A 17,253-nucleotide genomic window follows, 5' to 3' on the forward strand; every position below is an offset into this window, starting at 1 on the left:
TAATTCAAGGCAGCTGTGTTGATGGGCATTAATTCACTTTTACTCAAATTTAACTTATAGCCTGAGATTAGGCCAAAATCCATTAGCAAATCAAGCACCAAGGGAATGGAAGTACCAGGCTCAGAGACATATAAGAGAAGATCATCTGCGTACAAAGATAGCTTATGCTCCAACCCTCCCCTTTGAATGCCAGCCATCGCACTGGATCTTAGAGCGATTGCCAAAGGCTCAATAGCTATTGCAAACAAAAGGGGTGAAAGTGGGCAACCTTGTCTAGTCCCGCGACCAAGGGAGAAATACTCAGAATAGTTATTATTAGTTCGAACACAGGCCAAGGGAGATGTATATAAAAGCCTAATCCAAGATATAAACTGATCAGGAAAGCCAAATTTCTTCAGTGTATAAAACAAATAGTGCCACTCGACTCTATCAAACGCCTTCTCAGCATCCATGGAAATGACTAACTCTGGTGTTTCATTTAAAGAAGAAGAATAGAGAATATTAAAAAGGCGTCTAATATTATGAAAAGAATGTCTATTTTTAATAAAGCCTGTTTGGTCAGTAGAAATTAAAGTTGTAAGGACCACCTCCAGGCGTCTTGCTAGGACTTTAGCTAATAATTTCACATCTGAACAAAGTAAGGAGATTGAGCGATAGTTGCTGCACTGAGAAGGATCTTTATCTTTTTTGAGAATAAGAGAAATGATAGCCTGCCGTAAGGAATGAGGGAGAATACCTGAGCTGTAAGACTCATTGAACATGTTAAGTAAAAGAGGTGATAATTTGTCAGAAAATGTCTTGAAAAATTCAGCAGGGAAGCCATCCGGCCCTGGGCATTTGCTTCAGTTGCCTCATTTGTAGTAAGTAAGTCAAACTCTGTCTTTGTTGTCAGAAATTTAACAAAGTCATCTGAGTTTGTAGAATTAACACAATTAGACTGGAGGTCTGCCAGAGTATTCAAAAGATTAGCTCTCCTTTCATTGATTATTTTTCTCTTATGCTGAATATGAAATTATTTCTCCCCTTAAATAAGCCTTACATGCCTCCCAAATTGTCTTAGCTGAAACACCAGGGGAAATATTTGTGGAGATAAAAAGGTCAATACGATCATTAATGACAGAAATAAAATTAGAATCATTGAGAAGCAGAGAGTTAAAATGCCAAGGAGACCGGGACATTGAAAGGCTTGGTAAAGCGAGGTCAAATGTAACAGCAGCATGGTCTGAAATAACAATAGTATTATAGATACATGAGCTAATCAGTGGAAGCAATTTGTTATCAACAAGAAAGTAATCAATGCGGGAAAAGGTATGATGTACAGGGGAAAAGAAAGAAAACTGTTTTGTGCTAGAATTACAAAAACGCCAAACATCAGAAATAGCATACTGCTCCATGAATAACTGAATCGTCCTGCTGGACTTAGACTGTGCACATGGCCTAGATGAGGAATGGTCTAAAAGAGGGTCTAAGCAGCAGTTAAAATCCCCACCCAGAATTAGCTGGTTGGAGTTCAAATCAGGGAGGGAAAAGAAAACTTTTTTGAAAAAAGCCTCATCATCCCAGTTAGGGCCATATACATTGGCCAAAATCAAACAAACTCCATTGATCTGTCCTCTAAGAATAATAAAACGCCCATTGGGGTCCGAGATGACCTCAGAAATGGAGAAAGGAACCGATTTATGTATGAGAATAGCTACCCCGCAGGACCTATCCTGGAAGCCGGAGTGGTAGAGCTGGCCTACCCAGCCCTTTCTAATACTTAGATGGTCTGCAGGCCTGAGGTGTGTTTCCTGAATAAAGGCTATGCTAGTATTCAATTGTTTCAGATAATTAAGAACTTTATTTTGTTTCACCGGAGAATTCAGTCCTTTGACGTACCAGCTGGTGAATTTCAGTGCACCACGAGTTGCCATCTTGTTATTCACCACGGGCGTGGATAATTAATTCCCTGAACATGACAAGATTTCTGAAACCCCCACACCCCCACACAAACATCCCAGCCAACAGTACACCTTGCTTGTAGCGTATAAGGTTATAAAGTGCCATAGTGATTGCACACAGATTGACAAAGGTAAAAGCAAAAAACAAAAAAAACAAAAAACAAAAAAACAACAACAACCAAGAGACAAAAACAAGAACAACGGGAAGCAAGATGACGGGTCTCGGTCTCTGCCCAGGCGCTGGTTTAGGTGCGAGGCTGCGATGAGCTCTATCTAGCTCGGGCGGCGAGGTTAACACCTGAGATCCAAGTACATCGACCAGAAGCTGAGAAAAAATATTTACTTGGACGCGGCCCCCTCGATTGACTCAGGTAAGCCCAGGATTTGAATGTTTTGGCGCCGGCTACGGCTCTCGAGATCTGAGTCTTTAGCCATAAGCCATTCGTTATCCTTCTGGAGCCCCGAACACGTAGCTTCGAGTCGTTCAAGCTGTTGACTGATCTCAGTAATGCCGGACTCAAGATTCCCGATGCGAAGATCATGATCTGCCACTGTGGACTGAATGCTGTCCAACTTCGTTGCCAAACTTTCGAAAGATGCTTTGAAGTCCGTGGCGATAGATGCTCTGAGGTCATCGTGTAAAGCACTGATCCCAGCTAGCGTAACGCTAACACCCGGGCGAAGAGGCTGCCTTCTCTGTCTTTATCGACTTGTTTTCTCCTTCCTTTGGACATTTCAAGATCGAATGAAATCACAAAACGGTTATAAAACAAATGCTGTCAGATGTCAACGAAAATGCTGAGGTTTTAGAGATAAACTTAAAAGTTTAGGGAGGCAATAAACAAAAACAAATTATGAGAAACTTAAATTAACAAATAACAAATTCAATTATGACCGGGGTAAAAGAAGGAGCCCGTATCGCGTGTGAAGATTCGGTTCCCACATGTAAATCTGGTAGCCACGAGAAACGGATGTCGTTCCCTCAACAAATTAAGTCGTGGCCACGAGAAACGGATGCCGTTCCCTCAACATACGATCTCGTGCCCACGTTCCAACAACGTCATATGTTATATGTTGTGGCCACGACAAAACTAAGTGAACTGAACATGTCCCCTCCCAGTCACCGTAAACACACAATCATCTACATTAAAAGTAAAGAAACAAAATGATCTTGCCAGTGCTGTTGCCGTTTTCACCCATTGCTGTCTTTGATTTTGAAATTAGCTGATGATCAATAAAATGCAGCTCATATCTGTTGCTTTCGGTGATATGAACTCTAAATCTGAATTGAAGATCGTATTTATATCCGGTTTGCGAAAACACATTTATGTGACCAGATGTAAATGGAATCGTTTTGATAAATCAGATAGCTATCTGTTCAGTAAAAACTCATGAAGTGACCTGGTGTAAACAGGCCTAATGAGTGCAAATGAACTGAACAGGACAAGACAGAGGGCATTAACCCGTCTATTGACTCGGAGTGTGACAGGTGTCATTCTGGTCCAGGCACTTTAATTCACATGTTCTGGTCCTGCCCTGCCCTGTCTTCCTTTTGGAGACAAATTTTTGTCTCATTGTCAGCCATTACCTCGGCGGATATGTCTTGAAGAGGGAACGAGTATTGCGTAAGTTGCTTACGCTATGGGTAAAGTGATCTTTTCTCGAGATCTGAAGCCAAAAAATTATCCTTAATTTTGTATATATTGTCAACGCAGTACGGCAGCCAGCAGACCATAGCAGGCTGTATAAGCGTGCTCATTGGCTGACCTGCGGCAACTGCTGCAGCCTAACGGTAAGCCCTGCGTGTCGTCGCCCCCTCTACGCGTCACAGCCCACCAGAATGGGTGTGGCTTAGCGTTTATAAAGACGGGCTCAACAGGCTGAACTCTGGTTTTCATTGACTGAAGCAAATAAGCTCGTGGCGCGAGCACGGCAGGTTACGCAATACTCGTTCCCTCTTCTAGAGAGAACCGAGGTTACGTTAGGTAACCGAGTACGTTCTCTTACGAGAGGTTCTCTCGTATTGCGTAAGTTTCTTACGCTACGGGAACCCCTTGTCAACGCCGTGCGCGCCGAGCATCACTGCATGAGTCCCAGGGAAGCCCGGGGGACACAACATGCGGGAACAGGCGGCCAGCAACGTGGGCCAGCACATGTAATAAGCACTTCATAGGAATACAGAGCGGCTCCGCGTGTATAAACGTGTAGGGAAAAAGGCGGCCAGCAACGCGGGCCAGCACAAGTACATAAGCACATCACAGGGAAAGAATAGAACGGCTCCGCCTGTCTATGTATAGAGAGTATCAACCCTTTGTGCAGCTGTGTGGAGAATAGGCAGCCAGCAACGCGGGCCAGCACAAATACACAAGCACATCATAGGGGAATACAGAGCGGCTCTGCCGGTCTATGTATATAGAGTCTCACCCATTTGTGCAGCTCAACCAGAAGAGCTCGTAGTGACATGAGAGTGGCCTGCACATGACTGTCTGGGAAGAACGTACAGATCTCTTAGACTGATAAAAGTTTAGCCTGCAGGGCGGGAACTTCCAGGTTATAAAACCTCACAAATGTAGAGGGGGAGGCCCAGCCTGCCGCCATACAAATGTTGTGAATAGAAATCCCGCTGGACCAAGCCCACGACGGGCTCTGATGCCCATCGGGCACTGCAGGTGTTTGGACGCATAAGCTGCTGCGATAGCATCCACTATCCATCTGGACAGGCTATGTTTCGAGGCGGCGAGACCCTTGGTGCGCCCACCAAACGAAACAAAGAGCTGCTCAGAACGCCTGAAGGTGGCGGAGTGCGTGATGTAAGCTCTCAGCGCCCTGACGGGGCATAGGAGGATATCACTGTCCTCGCTATCGGATGCTGGCAGAGCCGATAGGGAGATGATCTGCACTCTAAATGGAGTGCCAATCGCCTTGGGGATGTAACCATGTCTCGGTTTGAGGATGACTTTAGAGTCATTCGGTCCAAACTCGAGACATGTGGGGCTAACAGATAGCACGTGTAGATCCCCCACTCGTTTTACTGATGACAGAGCTATCAGAAAAACGGTCTTGAGCGAGAGGTATTTTAGATCCACGGAATCTAACGGTTCAAAGGGAAAAGCTTTCAGGGCCTCCAGGACCAAAGAAAGATCCCAAATAGGAACGGAAGGGGGCCGCGGGGGATTCATCCTCCTGGCTCCTCTAAGGAAGCGGATGATGAGCTCGTTCCTTCCTATCGCACGGCCGCGCGTCGGCTCAGCGAACGCTGCAAAAGCCACAACGTAAACTTTGAGCGTGGAAGGGGACCTACCCTTGTCCAACAGCTCTTGAAGGAAGGAAAGCACCCACGAAACCCCACACATGCGTGGGTCCAGGCTCTTAGTAGAGCACCATTTGGAGAACACTGACCATTTAGACGCTTAGAGCCTTCTCGTAGAAGGAGCTCTAGACTGTGTGATCGTGTTCACGACCCCTTGGATGGGGATGCCAAATTGATCCACCGGCCTGAGAGATAAGATCTCTCCTCACCGGGATTTGCCATGGGGCTATGTGCGACAGCCTCACCAGCTCTGGGTACCAGGTAGTGTTGTCAAAAGACCCGGTACTTCGGTACCAAGTCGGTACTAATTTTTTTTAAACGTCACGGTACCAGGTTATCTCAAACCCGGTACTTGATGCGCGTGCATGCCCGAAGCGCGTGCAGTTGCGTCCTCTACATAAAAGCGCTGATGGCGATCGGCGGTGCTGCTGCTGATGTGGTGCTGATGTTTTTGCGCGTGCAGATACGTTATTTCAAATGGCGCGCGGCAAGCGCGCTCATAATAGAAGCGGCGCGCTCGCTTTTCCATGTGCGTTCATGGATGCATAGCAACGACAGACACCACGGGAGTACAAACGCTTGTGCGAACTGCGCTCTCCATGACGACGAGGAAGTGTGACATAGGCCTATTAATTGATTTCTAGCCCTTGCATTAACTTTACTACTAGATATATTTATGGAGATGAGAAATAAAAAGCCGTCATTAATATCAGTCCGTCAGAAAAGCAGTTCTAGTCTTATTCTTGGCTGGATAACTCTTAGCAGGTTTAAAAAGCCCTTTTAAAGTTAAATATGAATACAGTTTTGGATTAAATAAAAGTATAGTCAAGTCAAATAAAACATTTTATCTCCTGTATAGTTTGGTAATGCTACAATAAGATACCATTCATTAACATCACTTAATGCGTTATCAAACATCAACACATTGAGTGAAGAATATATTTTTACAACATTAATTAATGTTTGTGAATGTTATTTAATACAAAACACTTGATTGGTCATGTTTGTTCACTTCATTCATTGTGCATTAAATAATGTTAACAGAAATAATGTTAACTTTTGATTTTAAAAATGTATTTTTAAATTAACCCCTAAAGGAGAATAATTGTGACAGTATATAACTATTGGTTTTTTTGTTAGGTCATTTTATCTAATGTTATCTAACAAATGGAATCTTATTGTAAAGTGTTTTTAATACTACAGTTTCCATCTTTGTGATATACACTTTAATATAATTATGTAAATTTAATCTAAATTAAGCTTTGGTACCGAAATTGGTACCGAGAACCGTGGATTTTCACTGGTATCGGTACCGAATACTGAAATTTTGGTACCGTGACAACACTAGTACCAGGTTTGGTTCTCCCATCGCGGGGCTATGAGGAGCACTGAGTGGTGCGTTTCCCTGATCCTCTTGATTACCTGTGGTAACAGCGAGATCGGAGGGAAAGCATACAGCGGGCGGCTGGGCCAGGTTTGGGCCAGCGCGTCCTCGCTCTTTGAGAGAAATCTCGGGCAATGAGCATTGTCCTTCGACGCAAAAAGGTTGACTTCCGCTTTGCCGAAGAGGCGCCATAGTAACTGGACTGTTTGAGGGTGCAGGGACCATTCTCCCGGGGGAATGTTGTCCCTGGACAGTCTGTCTGGGCCGACATTCCTGTGGCCCGGTATATGCGAGGCTCTCAGCGAGTGCAACGAGTGATGGGCCCACATGAGAAAGAGAGAGCGGAAGAGGGGTGGGTAGCCAGAGAGCGACATCATGTTTTGCGTCGGCGTTGTTTGCAGGCGTGCACGTATTAAAACAGGCTCGTTTACTGCAATATTGATATTTCCAGTCGCCTGAACTTAACCCTCTGAGGTCTGAGCTGTTTTCTGGGCCCTGGAGGTGGTCTGACATGCTCTGACATTTGTGTTTCTTTCTGTTACTAGTGACATTTTCATGGCTAAAGTCTGATTACACTGTATTCAGTACAAACTCTGCTACAATAATATATCAGCAGCATGTATGTACAAGTTTGTAGTTTTGAGATAATGACATTTATGCGTGGTTTGTGAAAATACCAAAAAAAAATTCTCACTGAAATAAGGCCATGAAACCCATACTGATTATTTCTTCACAAGACTTTTGAAAATTGTATGACATAGCCTAGAATATTTGCTCCAAAACTATGTGAAAATCACCCTGACTGCTCATTCAGATAAGACAATATATTGATTTAAAATTTCTAAGACGTGTTTTGTGTGACAAAGCCATATGCGAAGAGGCGTGATCATCTCATTAATATGTAAGCTTTTAACACCTGAGAAAGACAAAGACACTCCCCTAACTGCCCTATTAGGAGCGATCAGGCCCTGTCATTCAGAGCAACCTTGCACAAAGAATGAGCAGATTTAAAAAAGAATGGCTTTTAGATTGTTTGGATTTATTTACAACACAACACAATCCAAAAATACAAATGACAAAAGAGCACATTGAAAACAATGATCCAAAGACAGAGACCTTTGTGCCATTCCTAAAAACATTGTACATACCTTTAATTTCCAAGGTGTTTGATTTTCACTTTACCATGTTCATGTACAGAGACTCATGTGAATGTTGAAGTCAGCAGGACTCAGTTGCATCTGGTCCCTGAAAGAAAAAAAAAAGGAAAAAACTGTGAACATACTGATATCAAGAGAAACTATAGGGCTGCACGATTTTGGGAATAGATTTTAGATTTTTCTGGTTAAAATTTCTTTTTAAAATTCACAGAATACACGTTTCCAACAATATATAATGAACACCAGGTTTGTTGTGCCTTGTAGGCATAGGCTACGCAGTGCTGCATAAAATAATAATAACAATAAATTAAATCTTCCAAAAGATTTCAAGAACAACTACGCTAGAGAAAAATATATTGATTATCATATGTTACTTCAAATGTTTCCATTCGTTATGATGATATGAAATGAGATAATAGTAAAAACATAAAGCCTAATGTTTGGTGCATTTTTCCTTTCAAACGCAATCGCGCTCCAAAATATGATACATTCAAACCCACAGCGCGCTCCAAAATATGATACATTCAAACGCCATCGCGCTCCAAAATATTAAACATTATGGTTATACATATGTTTGAGCAGATATCCACAAACAGTATTTAACAGGAAACACGGGTCTAAATAGTATAATATTCACCATATATCTAGCAACAGTTCAACTGCAATGTGAAGTTTATGCAACAATACCATAAACTAATAAGTAAGAATTTCTTACCTTACATCTTTCTTGTCTTCAAATCGCGTTCTTTTTCTTCTGAGGTAAATCCAATGTAAGCTCACGGCGTGTCTTCCAAACTCGACAAAAAGCAGAGACTTGTGAAGTGTTTTGGTGTTTTGTGTTTGAGGTAACGAGGGCGTTCGCGTCCCATGTGGAGATTTGCATGTGAATCTCTTTTGCGCGAGTGGGCGTGTCGAATTAAAAAGTAATTAGCAAGCGTTTAAGATACTGGACATCCTGTTGGTTTTATACAAATTACTTAAACAGAGAATATTTGTTTGCAGTTTGAATCTGATCATTTAAAAGTACACACTTAAATGTGTATAAAGTGATGCACGCAACGGGGCGCGAGGGCGGGGTAGCTTTCTTGTAACGTAAAGAAAGCTAGCCCCGTGACCGTCTGCTTCTGACATCCCTTGTGAACGGCGCAGTTTGCGCGGCTCGAACAGAGAGAGAGAGAGAGCGGGAGGTGCGAGGCATTTGAAACAACGCCTCGTAGGAAATTTCTCTTTTAGAAGAAGAGAGAGTGTGTTTCGCAGCGGCGAACACACATGGCAGAAGAAGGATATGTCGTCGAATAGCTCAACAGGCACGGCTGGCTGAAGGGGGCAAAGACGGCCGGCTTCTTCAGACACTGTCCTAAGCTTGCTGGTTGCCTGCTTCAACGGCGGCGGCTTCTCAAGATCCAGCGATGCGAAGAGCTTCGCTGAAGAGATGAAAATCAGAGTTCAGCCTGTTGAGCCCGTCTTTATATACGCTAAGCCACACCCATTCTGGCGGGCTGTGACGCGTAGAGGGCGCGAAGCACCCTCATTGGGCGTGACGACACGCAGGGCTCACCGTTAGGCTGCAGCAGTTGCCGCAGGTCAGCCAATGAGCACGCTTATACAGCCTGCTATGGTCTGCTGGCTGTCGCACTGCGTTGACAATATATACAAAATTAAGGATAATTTTTTGGCTTCAGATCTCGAGAAAAGATTACTTTACCCGTAGCGTAAGCAACTTACGCAATATGAGAGAACCTCTCGTAAGAGAACTGTTACAGGTACAGTCTATTGTAAGTGACACAAATCCTACTGCCAGTTGGTGGCACTATGACCATGACTCACAATAGCCAAATCAATATGATTTTGATTTAAATTGAAAATAAAATACTGAGTTATTAGTGAATATGTAAATTAGGTAATTATAGCACCTCCTAGATTTGGGTGGATGCTAGCACACTGGGGCCTGAGTAGTGAGATTTGAGGCCAATTTGGTTTGGAAATTTGTTTTCTCTGTGCTTTATTCTCTATGAGCTGTAACCTTTGTAACCTTTAAATGTTAATTTCTGTGTCACTCATTAATCTCTGTGTCTATGTAAGGATGATAAAAATGATGTCATGCTCATACATTGCATGTCATTGAATGAGTTGATACAAGTTAAAATATACTTAAAATTGTCCATAAAAAGGAGAAAGTTAAAATACACTTATAAGTTGTAGATCAGTAATCCATTGCTCTAAAAGAGGGTAAAAGAGGCTAAAGAGATTAATAAGATAAAAAGACAAGACAATCTGTGTTTAAAATGCTGTTTTATTGTATAACATTTAAATTACAATATGTTTGGTTGTTTACATAAGTTTCACTTTAAGTTTAAGTACCAGTTTTTGATTGATCGCTAATGCCTTGTTCAGTGAGGATCTGTTAACGATTAATAATGCCTCGTTCAGCCTGTGCACGGAGCGCGCGGCTGACGTTCGTCCATTATAACATTGGACTGGACAGAAGCTGCATCGTGTCCGTGTTTATTGTCCATTTCCTCTTTTACAGGTATGAACGAGGGTTGTATTGTGTTTGAATGATTTATAGATGTGCTTAGTAATGTAAGGAACATGCGGGAAGTAAATGTTAGTGATTGTAATGATTCATGTGCATTTAGCAGTCTGAAGTGTTGCTCTAGTGTAGCCTGCGTGCTAGCTGTGTACTGTAGCACATGTTGTAGCACGTGAATCGAGGTTAAAGCGTGACAGTAGCGGAACACCGCAGCCATTTTCTTTGTGCGTATTTGTTTTAGATCATACGGATAAGGTAAAAGTGCTATTGTATAGGTTTAAGAAAAGTGAGTTTTTAATGTAAAGAATCAACATAGTTTATGTGTAAGCACAATGCTACTACTGAGGGTAAAATGTCAAGTGTATTCTGAATTAATAACTATAAAACAGCAGTATAGCATTACAGAATATATTTTATGCTGTTTCCCAGCCAACATGTCCATGTGGGCCCCATGTGGGCTTTTGATGGGCTGTAACTTGGGCCCTGCATGGGCCACCCAAATGGGGCCCAGATAAATTTGTCCATCGGCTCCACATGGGCCCCCGTATGTTAGCCCATATGGGCTAATGATGGGTACACAGTGGGCTCCAAGTTGGGCCCATGTAGGAGTTCATTTTATGGGCCCACTTGGGTCCCAAATTATATAATATTAATGGGCCGAAAGTGGGTCCCATACATTACCCTTATGGGGCCCTTATGGGTGATCTCACTGGACCACAGTGGGCCCCATTTATTAAGTAAACCTGATTACTGTGGTTTAAGTAAATGTGCTATACTACAAAATTAACTTTCAAATCACTCCAACTTTGTTACTGTTTTGTTAACCAGTACCTGCCCAAACCAAAAATGCATCAATTTGTGTTACTTTAACATTTTAATATCTAAGAAATTACAAAATATTTGAATTGCAGGAAAAAAAATGACTTCAATTCAGAATGTGTAAATCAACATTTCTTTTATTGAAGTTACTGTCTTCAAGATGAAACCTCAAATAAAAGTGATCAGTCCTGTGCCAGTACAGAATCCTCAGCTTCAAACCTAAAGAGTAAAGAAAGAAAAGACAAATAAATACTTTAAAAATCTTAGCAGAACTTCAAAAAAATCAGTTTTACATGAACATTAAAGAAATGCATGAGTATAATCTAAATTATAATCATGCTTCACGCTCATACCCCCCAAAATAATCTGAGCAAATACAATAGATATTCTAGATTTTGGTGCTTGAACCCCTAATAAGAAAATTGGAATATAATAAAGATCATTAATAACAATAAGAACACTACCAAAATTAATAGGTGCCTATGCACCCTCAATGATTGGCCCCTAACAAATACAATAAGGATCTTCCTTTGCAGTTTGCCCCCTTAAAATCAGTGCTGTTGAATATTTGATTCTGATTGGTTAACTTAACAGATGTTAAAAATTACTACTAACTGAATGAAAAACAAACAATTTAGCTTTCCCTTTATTTGTTATAAATTATGTAACTTACACCTCTGACTGTGCTGCTCTCCTCACAAGGTTTGGCTGGGCTCTCAAGGCACGGTTCCCATCTCTATCCCTAGCATTTGTGAACCATTTACCGAGGGCTGTCTCCACCTCTTTCTTGCTGACAGTTTTCAAGAAAGTGTTCTGTTTCAGGCTACCTGTGAACCAAAATAATAAATTAATTTTAATGAAAGGGTGCTACTGCAGCAATACACCACTATATTGAGCGCAATACAGCTAATATATGAAAAGTTCAAGATAGATAAAACTCCGTTTTTATTTATTTTCATAAACATTTGGTGATTTTTTTTTTTTTATATTGTTCATTCAAACATCAAACGGAAAAAAACTTTTTTTATAAAAATAAACCTGACGTCTAGGGCCCTATTTTAACGATCAGAAACGCAAGTATCATCGTCATGGACACAACAATGATTTCCCTTTTGTTTTAATACTTTATCTTGTAATAATGTATGATTTGCAAAAATGAAAACTGCTGCATCTGTGTAGATGAGAGAAGCAAAGTATATGCGTGTTGTGCACACACAACATTATGGCCAAGCATGCGCCCTTAAAATAGCACCAGGGAATGTTTGCGCCGGAACACGCCTCCTCTTTTCGCTGAACCGCCCCCGGGATCGAAAGTTCATTCCCTAATTTACCAACGTGTGTCTGTGGAGGGAAAAGCCCGCTGTGCGTTGGGTGCAAAATAGGAATGATACATGATATGATACATGCATCGGTGTACAAAGTCAATTGTGCTGGGTGCAAGATAGGGCCCTTAGAGTGTTTTTGTATATCTAATTTACATTCGCAGATGTAATCTAAAAAACCATACAAATCTTCAGGGTTCCCTTTAAGTAATCATTTTTATCACCAGAAAACAAAATGATCAAAATCAACATTGAGCTAGGAACTTCTGGTTGATTTGACACAAAATGACCCCAAACCGTTTGCGTTTTTACTAATCTATGTAAATGAAGGATGTTGAAATGTATATACCATGCAAAGTATCAAACAGACGTAGGCTCCTGAACGAGAGTTTTCCATGGCGCCCTGTGAGGTTCAATTGACGGGCAAGGTCATTCGTCATCAAAAATGCCATAGTTCTACGGACACACTCATCAAGGCTCCTCCCTCCAATGTCCCCAAGGACTGAGACCTGAAGTTGAGATGAAAAGAAATATAGAAGAAACAAAATTACAAATGTAGTGGTAACAGTTCATTAAAGCCACACCGTGGACTTTGTGACCTAAAGAGTTGACGCATACAAGTTATTTTAAATGATTCCTCAGGCCAATATACAGCGTTTGACACTATTAATGCTCCGAGCGGGGCTGCCCTCTTGAAATACCGCCTATGTAAGTTTGGAGAAGACGGACCGTCGTTGGCCAGGTCATGTGACCTGGAGAACGTATCGCTTTACGGCCATCACGTGACCATAGGCTCTGATATACTCATGGAGCAGACTTTTGCGACAGTGCTGCGGCGCTTGTGGCCTCTAGGGGCGCTAGACGTGAAAGTTACAGGTCTAGCGCCCCTAGCGCCCGCAAAAGTTCCGCGGTGTGGCTTTAAGGGAAACAGAGTGGGTTAACTTAACCTAGTGTGTACACAGAACCACCCTCTGCATCTACAACTTTGGTTATGTGGGGAATATGGCAAAAATGTATCACCATTTTTTTTCAGGCAGGATCACGATCCACAATTATTATTATTTTATGGTGTTTAAGACTATTTTGCAATTTACAGAGCAGTTCAGCTAAAAAATTTCCCCATTTATTTTCTCCTTTTCAGGAACAAGTGAAGAGTGAGCTTGTTATAATTGTACTAAAATGAAGGCCAGTCATTAATATGTTTACAGTCATTAATATATTCATATAGTTCTTTGCATATGTGTAATAGTTAATTCCCCATTGTTATTTAGTCAGGCAGTAAGTCACTTGCATATTGTTAGGACCCGACGGTGCTAAGGACCCTGAAGTTGACGCGATTTAGTTGGTTTTACACTGCTCTAGGACCATTCTGGAAAAACCCAGGAGTGATTAGTCCGTGGGAGACCATCTAGACTAGTATAACCCCCAATTTCCACCAGATGCGGAACGGCTGCGGAACGGCTCCGCTGCGTGACAGCTCCGTGTTCCGTCGTCCGTCAATACCCACCAGGTCCGTATTTGTTGCGGAACGGCTGCGGTCATGACTGACAGCTGAAGTCACAAGGACCCACGAGATCTCGCAAATTCACGTATGATCGCACGATATAAGTGCTGAATTGCTGCGGAGCTCTCCGGCATCCGGCAAAAATAGAAGCTCTGCGTATCTGCTCCGGAGGGCTGCGGATCGCCGGAGTCGGAACGCAGCTGTACCGCATTCAGTGGAAATACACTCATTGACTTTAATGGAAACCTATTGACTCCGCCGCCGTGCCGGAGCCGTAACGCAGCCAGTGGAAATTGGGGGTAAAACTACAACTGATAGAATGTGCACTGCATCACAACACAACACTCTCTGTAGAGAGATCGTGGAGGCATTTAATTGTCAACGATTTAATTTATCGCACACACCTAGAACACTTACCAAATTTTTCTGGAAGTCAGACTCACAGAGCTTCAACTCCAGATCATCCACTTCAGTAAAACTCTTCAATGGAAAGGGGACTCCCTCAGGCAAGACAGGAACCACACAGTTTTGTTCTCTCTGCTGCAGAAGACACTGTATCATGCTACCCTGTACCTTTTGGCAATCTTTAATTTCTTCCAGTATTGTCAGTACACGAACGAACATTCCATCCCTCACTGCTGTTCCACTGGGCTGAAGTGGTCTAAACTGGACTGAACTGGGCTGAAGTGGTCTGCAGGGAGTACTAGTAGAACTTGTCCAGTTGAAAACGGTGTTGTGTAAGCTCCTAAGTTAATACTTTTTTAAATGGAAATTAATCAATCAAAAACTTAATTTAGATGAACAATAACTTTTTCTTCAAGAACTACTGTACAGCCAAAACAATCTCTGTTCTATTAATTTCCTATTATCACTGTAAAGTTGCTTTGAAACTATCTCTTTTGTAAAAGCACTATATAAATGAAGGTGACTTGACTTTTAAAAGATGAGGTGGAGGTGGTGTAGCGGTTCGCTGATTCCCAAGTCCTTTTATTAGAAGCCTTCTTGGGGGTGGTGGAGCAGCCATTTCTGGACCTTCTTCACTCTCTGAGTCGGGATCAATAAATTTGCGTCTAAAACACAGGGAAAATGTTTTACCGTCACTACATATAGACTAAGAAGCATAAGGGTAGACATAATATCAAAAGAGCAAATTTTATACAAGAACCTGGTTTTGAGGTGAATTTTGCGACCGGTCATTTCAGTGCATTAGAAGGATTTTGATTCTTGACAATTGAAATGGCCTGGTAACACTTTACAATACAGGTGCACTAATATGCATTAGTTCATGCTTTCATGCACAGATAATCATGTGTTGACTATTAATAGTCAATCACCACTATTAAACATGATTATCTGTGCATTAGTTTAGCATGAATTAATGCATATTAGTGCACCCGTATAGTAAAGTGTTACCGATGACCTCTAAAAAGGCAGATTCTTTGATCAGTGCCCTGACTACTAAACTACATACTGCTTGAGAGACACCCATAGTTTTGGGGTGAACATTCCATTTATATAATCATTCAGTATCTGTATTCCTAATGTAAAACCACACATCTGAATAATCATGATTGTACAACATAATTAATCTTACTTTCTTTTACGCTTGGCTCTTTCTGGTTCTGGATCCGTCTGAAGATCTGAAGTCACTTCAGCTTTACGCAGCTTTGTTCTGGCAGCTGTGTAGTCAGCTAAGGAAATGTGAAAAAGATCAACTGAACATTTAAGCTTTTCCATTCACGTAAACATTTTCCACACACATTTTAAGTTACTATAACATGGGTATTACAAAAAATCTATTAATCTAAAATTATAACATTACCACTTACCAGCTTTTCCCAAAACTCGCACTTGGAATTTCGTCCAATCTTCTTGTGGTTCTCTTCCCTCTCTAACACATCGATCAACATTGACAGTGGAGGAAGGTGGCCAGTAACACTCCTCTTCCTCTGGCCCGGTAAACCAATTTCTTGGTATAATAGCCACAGTCCGTGAATCCAGAAATTCCACAACCACAAAGGGCAGCATTTTACTAAACAAATGTAATCCACAATATTAGCAGTCATGTAGCAGAGGCAAGGCTACAAATGCTCCATTATATGGTAAAAGGACCATTTTTTTGGTGCACTCAGCCACAGGAAAAACTTGCAGTTGTCCACGTAATCCATGTACAAGTTTGATTCCCAGAGCTGAAGAGTCAATAGGGTAATCATAAAAAATGTCCACATTTGAAAAAGAATCACACACTACATATGTGTCCCCAGACAAACTGTACAATATATTGCTTACAAGGCACACTTGTCCATTCAAAACAAAACAATTGTCACCTATTCCACATGAAATGAAAATATTTTCTCCGTAGTACTGTTTGAACTGCTTGCACGCTTCAAATCCTTGAGGTAATGGTCCAGAGAGATGGAGTTTTTTATGTTGACTTAGTAAACTATCCACCTGTATATTTGCCTTCACTTTTTGTTTTTCATGTACACGTTTTACAACTTGCTGCACCGGATGCTGTGGCCTCCGTACCATCTTTTTGACTTTACCTAAAAAGTTCTCAAATGGGAAACATGAAATTAGATCAAGAGGTCCATCTTTCCTTGCATCCTCCGCTAGATGAATTAAGTTATGTACATTATACACAATAAACTCAGGACCATATATTTTGGAAAAAATGTCAACAAAATCTTGAAGTAACTGATTTGCATTCAGAAAATTCTGAACATAAATCCGGACTGAGAAGAATTCTCATTGCTACAGACAGGAGCATGAAATGTTGGTATAAATTTTGTGGTAAATTATTACGCAACACAACAGGTCCAGTATACAATAGAAATAATCTGAATTCTGTGGCTTTCCACATGGCCACTTCAAACAAAGATCTGGGTTTCCTGGAGAAGGTCAAGGTCTCCATACCAAAGTATGTGCAGCCTAACTGAGGTCATGTGTTGTGAAATTACAGAAAGAATATGTGCTGACACTCTACAATTTAAAGGACCCTTAATCCACAAATAAATAAGCTTTCTTACAACACCTAAACACACAAGATGCATGTAGTCTAACACAAGACCAACACCTAAACCTTTTAGTGGAGAAACTCCTGTGTGGTGATCTTCATCAATCATTTCTTCAAACTCATAGTCACTTCTAAGCTCTGCAGTCCTGTCTGGATATGTCATTCTACCTTTCACATACACACCTGTCTGTTTACAACGTTCACAGGCGTTGTACCCCGAGTGACCTTTAACACACTTGAGGAAAGCCCTGGCCGGTGCATCACAGAT

At 41.6% G+C, this 17,253-nt stretch overlaps 1 protein-coding gene across 1 annotated transcript; it reads right to left on the bottom strand.

Annotated features, from left to right (window-relative positions):
* Window positions 1–11,262: 11,262 nt before the first annotated feature.
* On the bottom strand, window positions 11,263–14,681 carry LOC309504886 (uncharacterized protein). Its single transcript, XM_082178175.1, has 4 exons — window positions 14,387–14,681; window positions 12,815–12,974; window positions 11,817–11,970; window positions 11,263–11,362 (listed from the first exon to the last, which is right to left on the bottom strand). The coding sequence occupies exons 1-4, from the start codon at window positions 14,591–14,593 to the stop codon at window positions 11,326–11,328; spliced, it is 558 nt and encodes a 185-aa protein (XP_082034301.1). The 5' UTR covers window positions 14,594–14,681; the 3' UTR covers window positions 11,263–11,325.
* Between the last annotated feature and the right edge of the window lie 2,572 nt (window positions 14,682–17,253).

This window comes from Leuciscus leuciscus (genome assembly GCF_965113295.1).
Source record: "Leuciscus leuciscus genome assembly, chromosome: 8".
Taxonomy (NCBI): domain Eukaryota; kingdom Metazoa; phylum Chordata; class Actinopteri; order Cypriniformes; family Leuciscidae; genus Leuciscus; species Leuciscus leuciscus.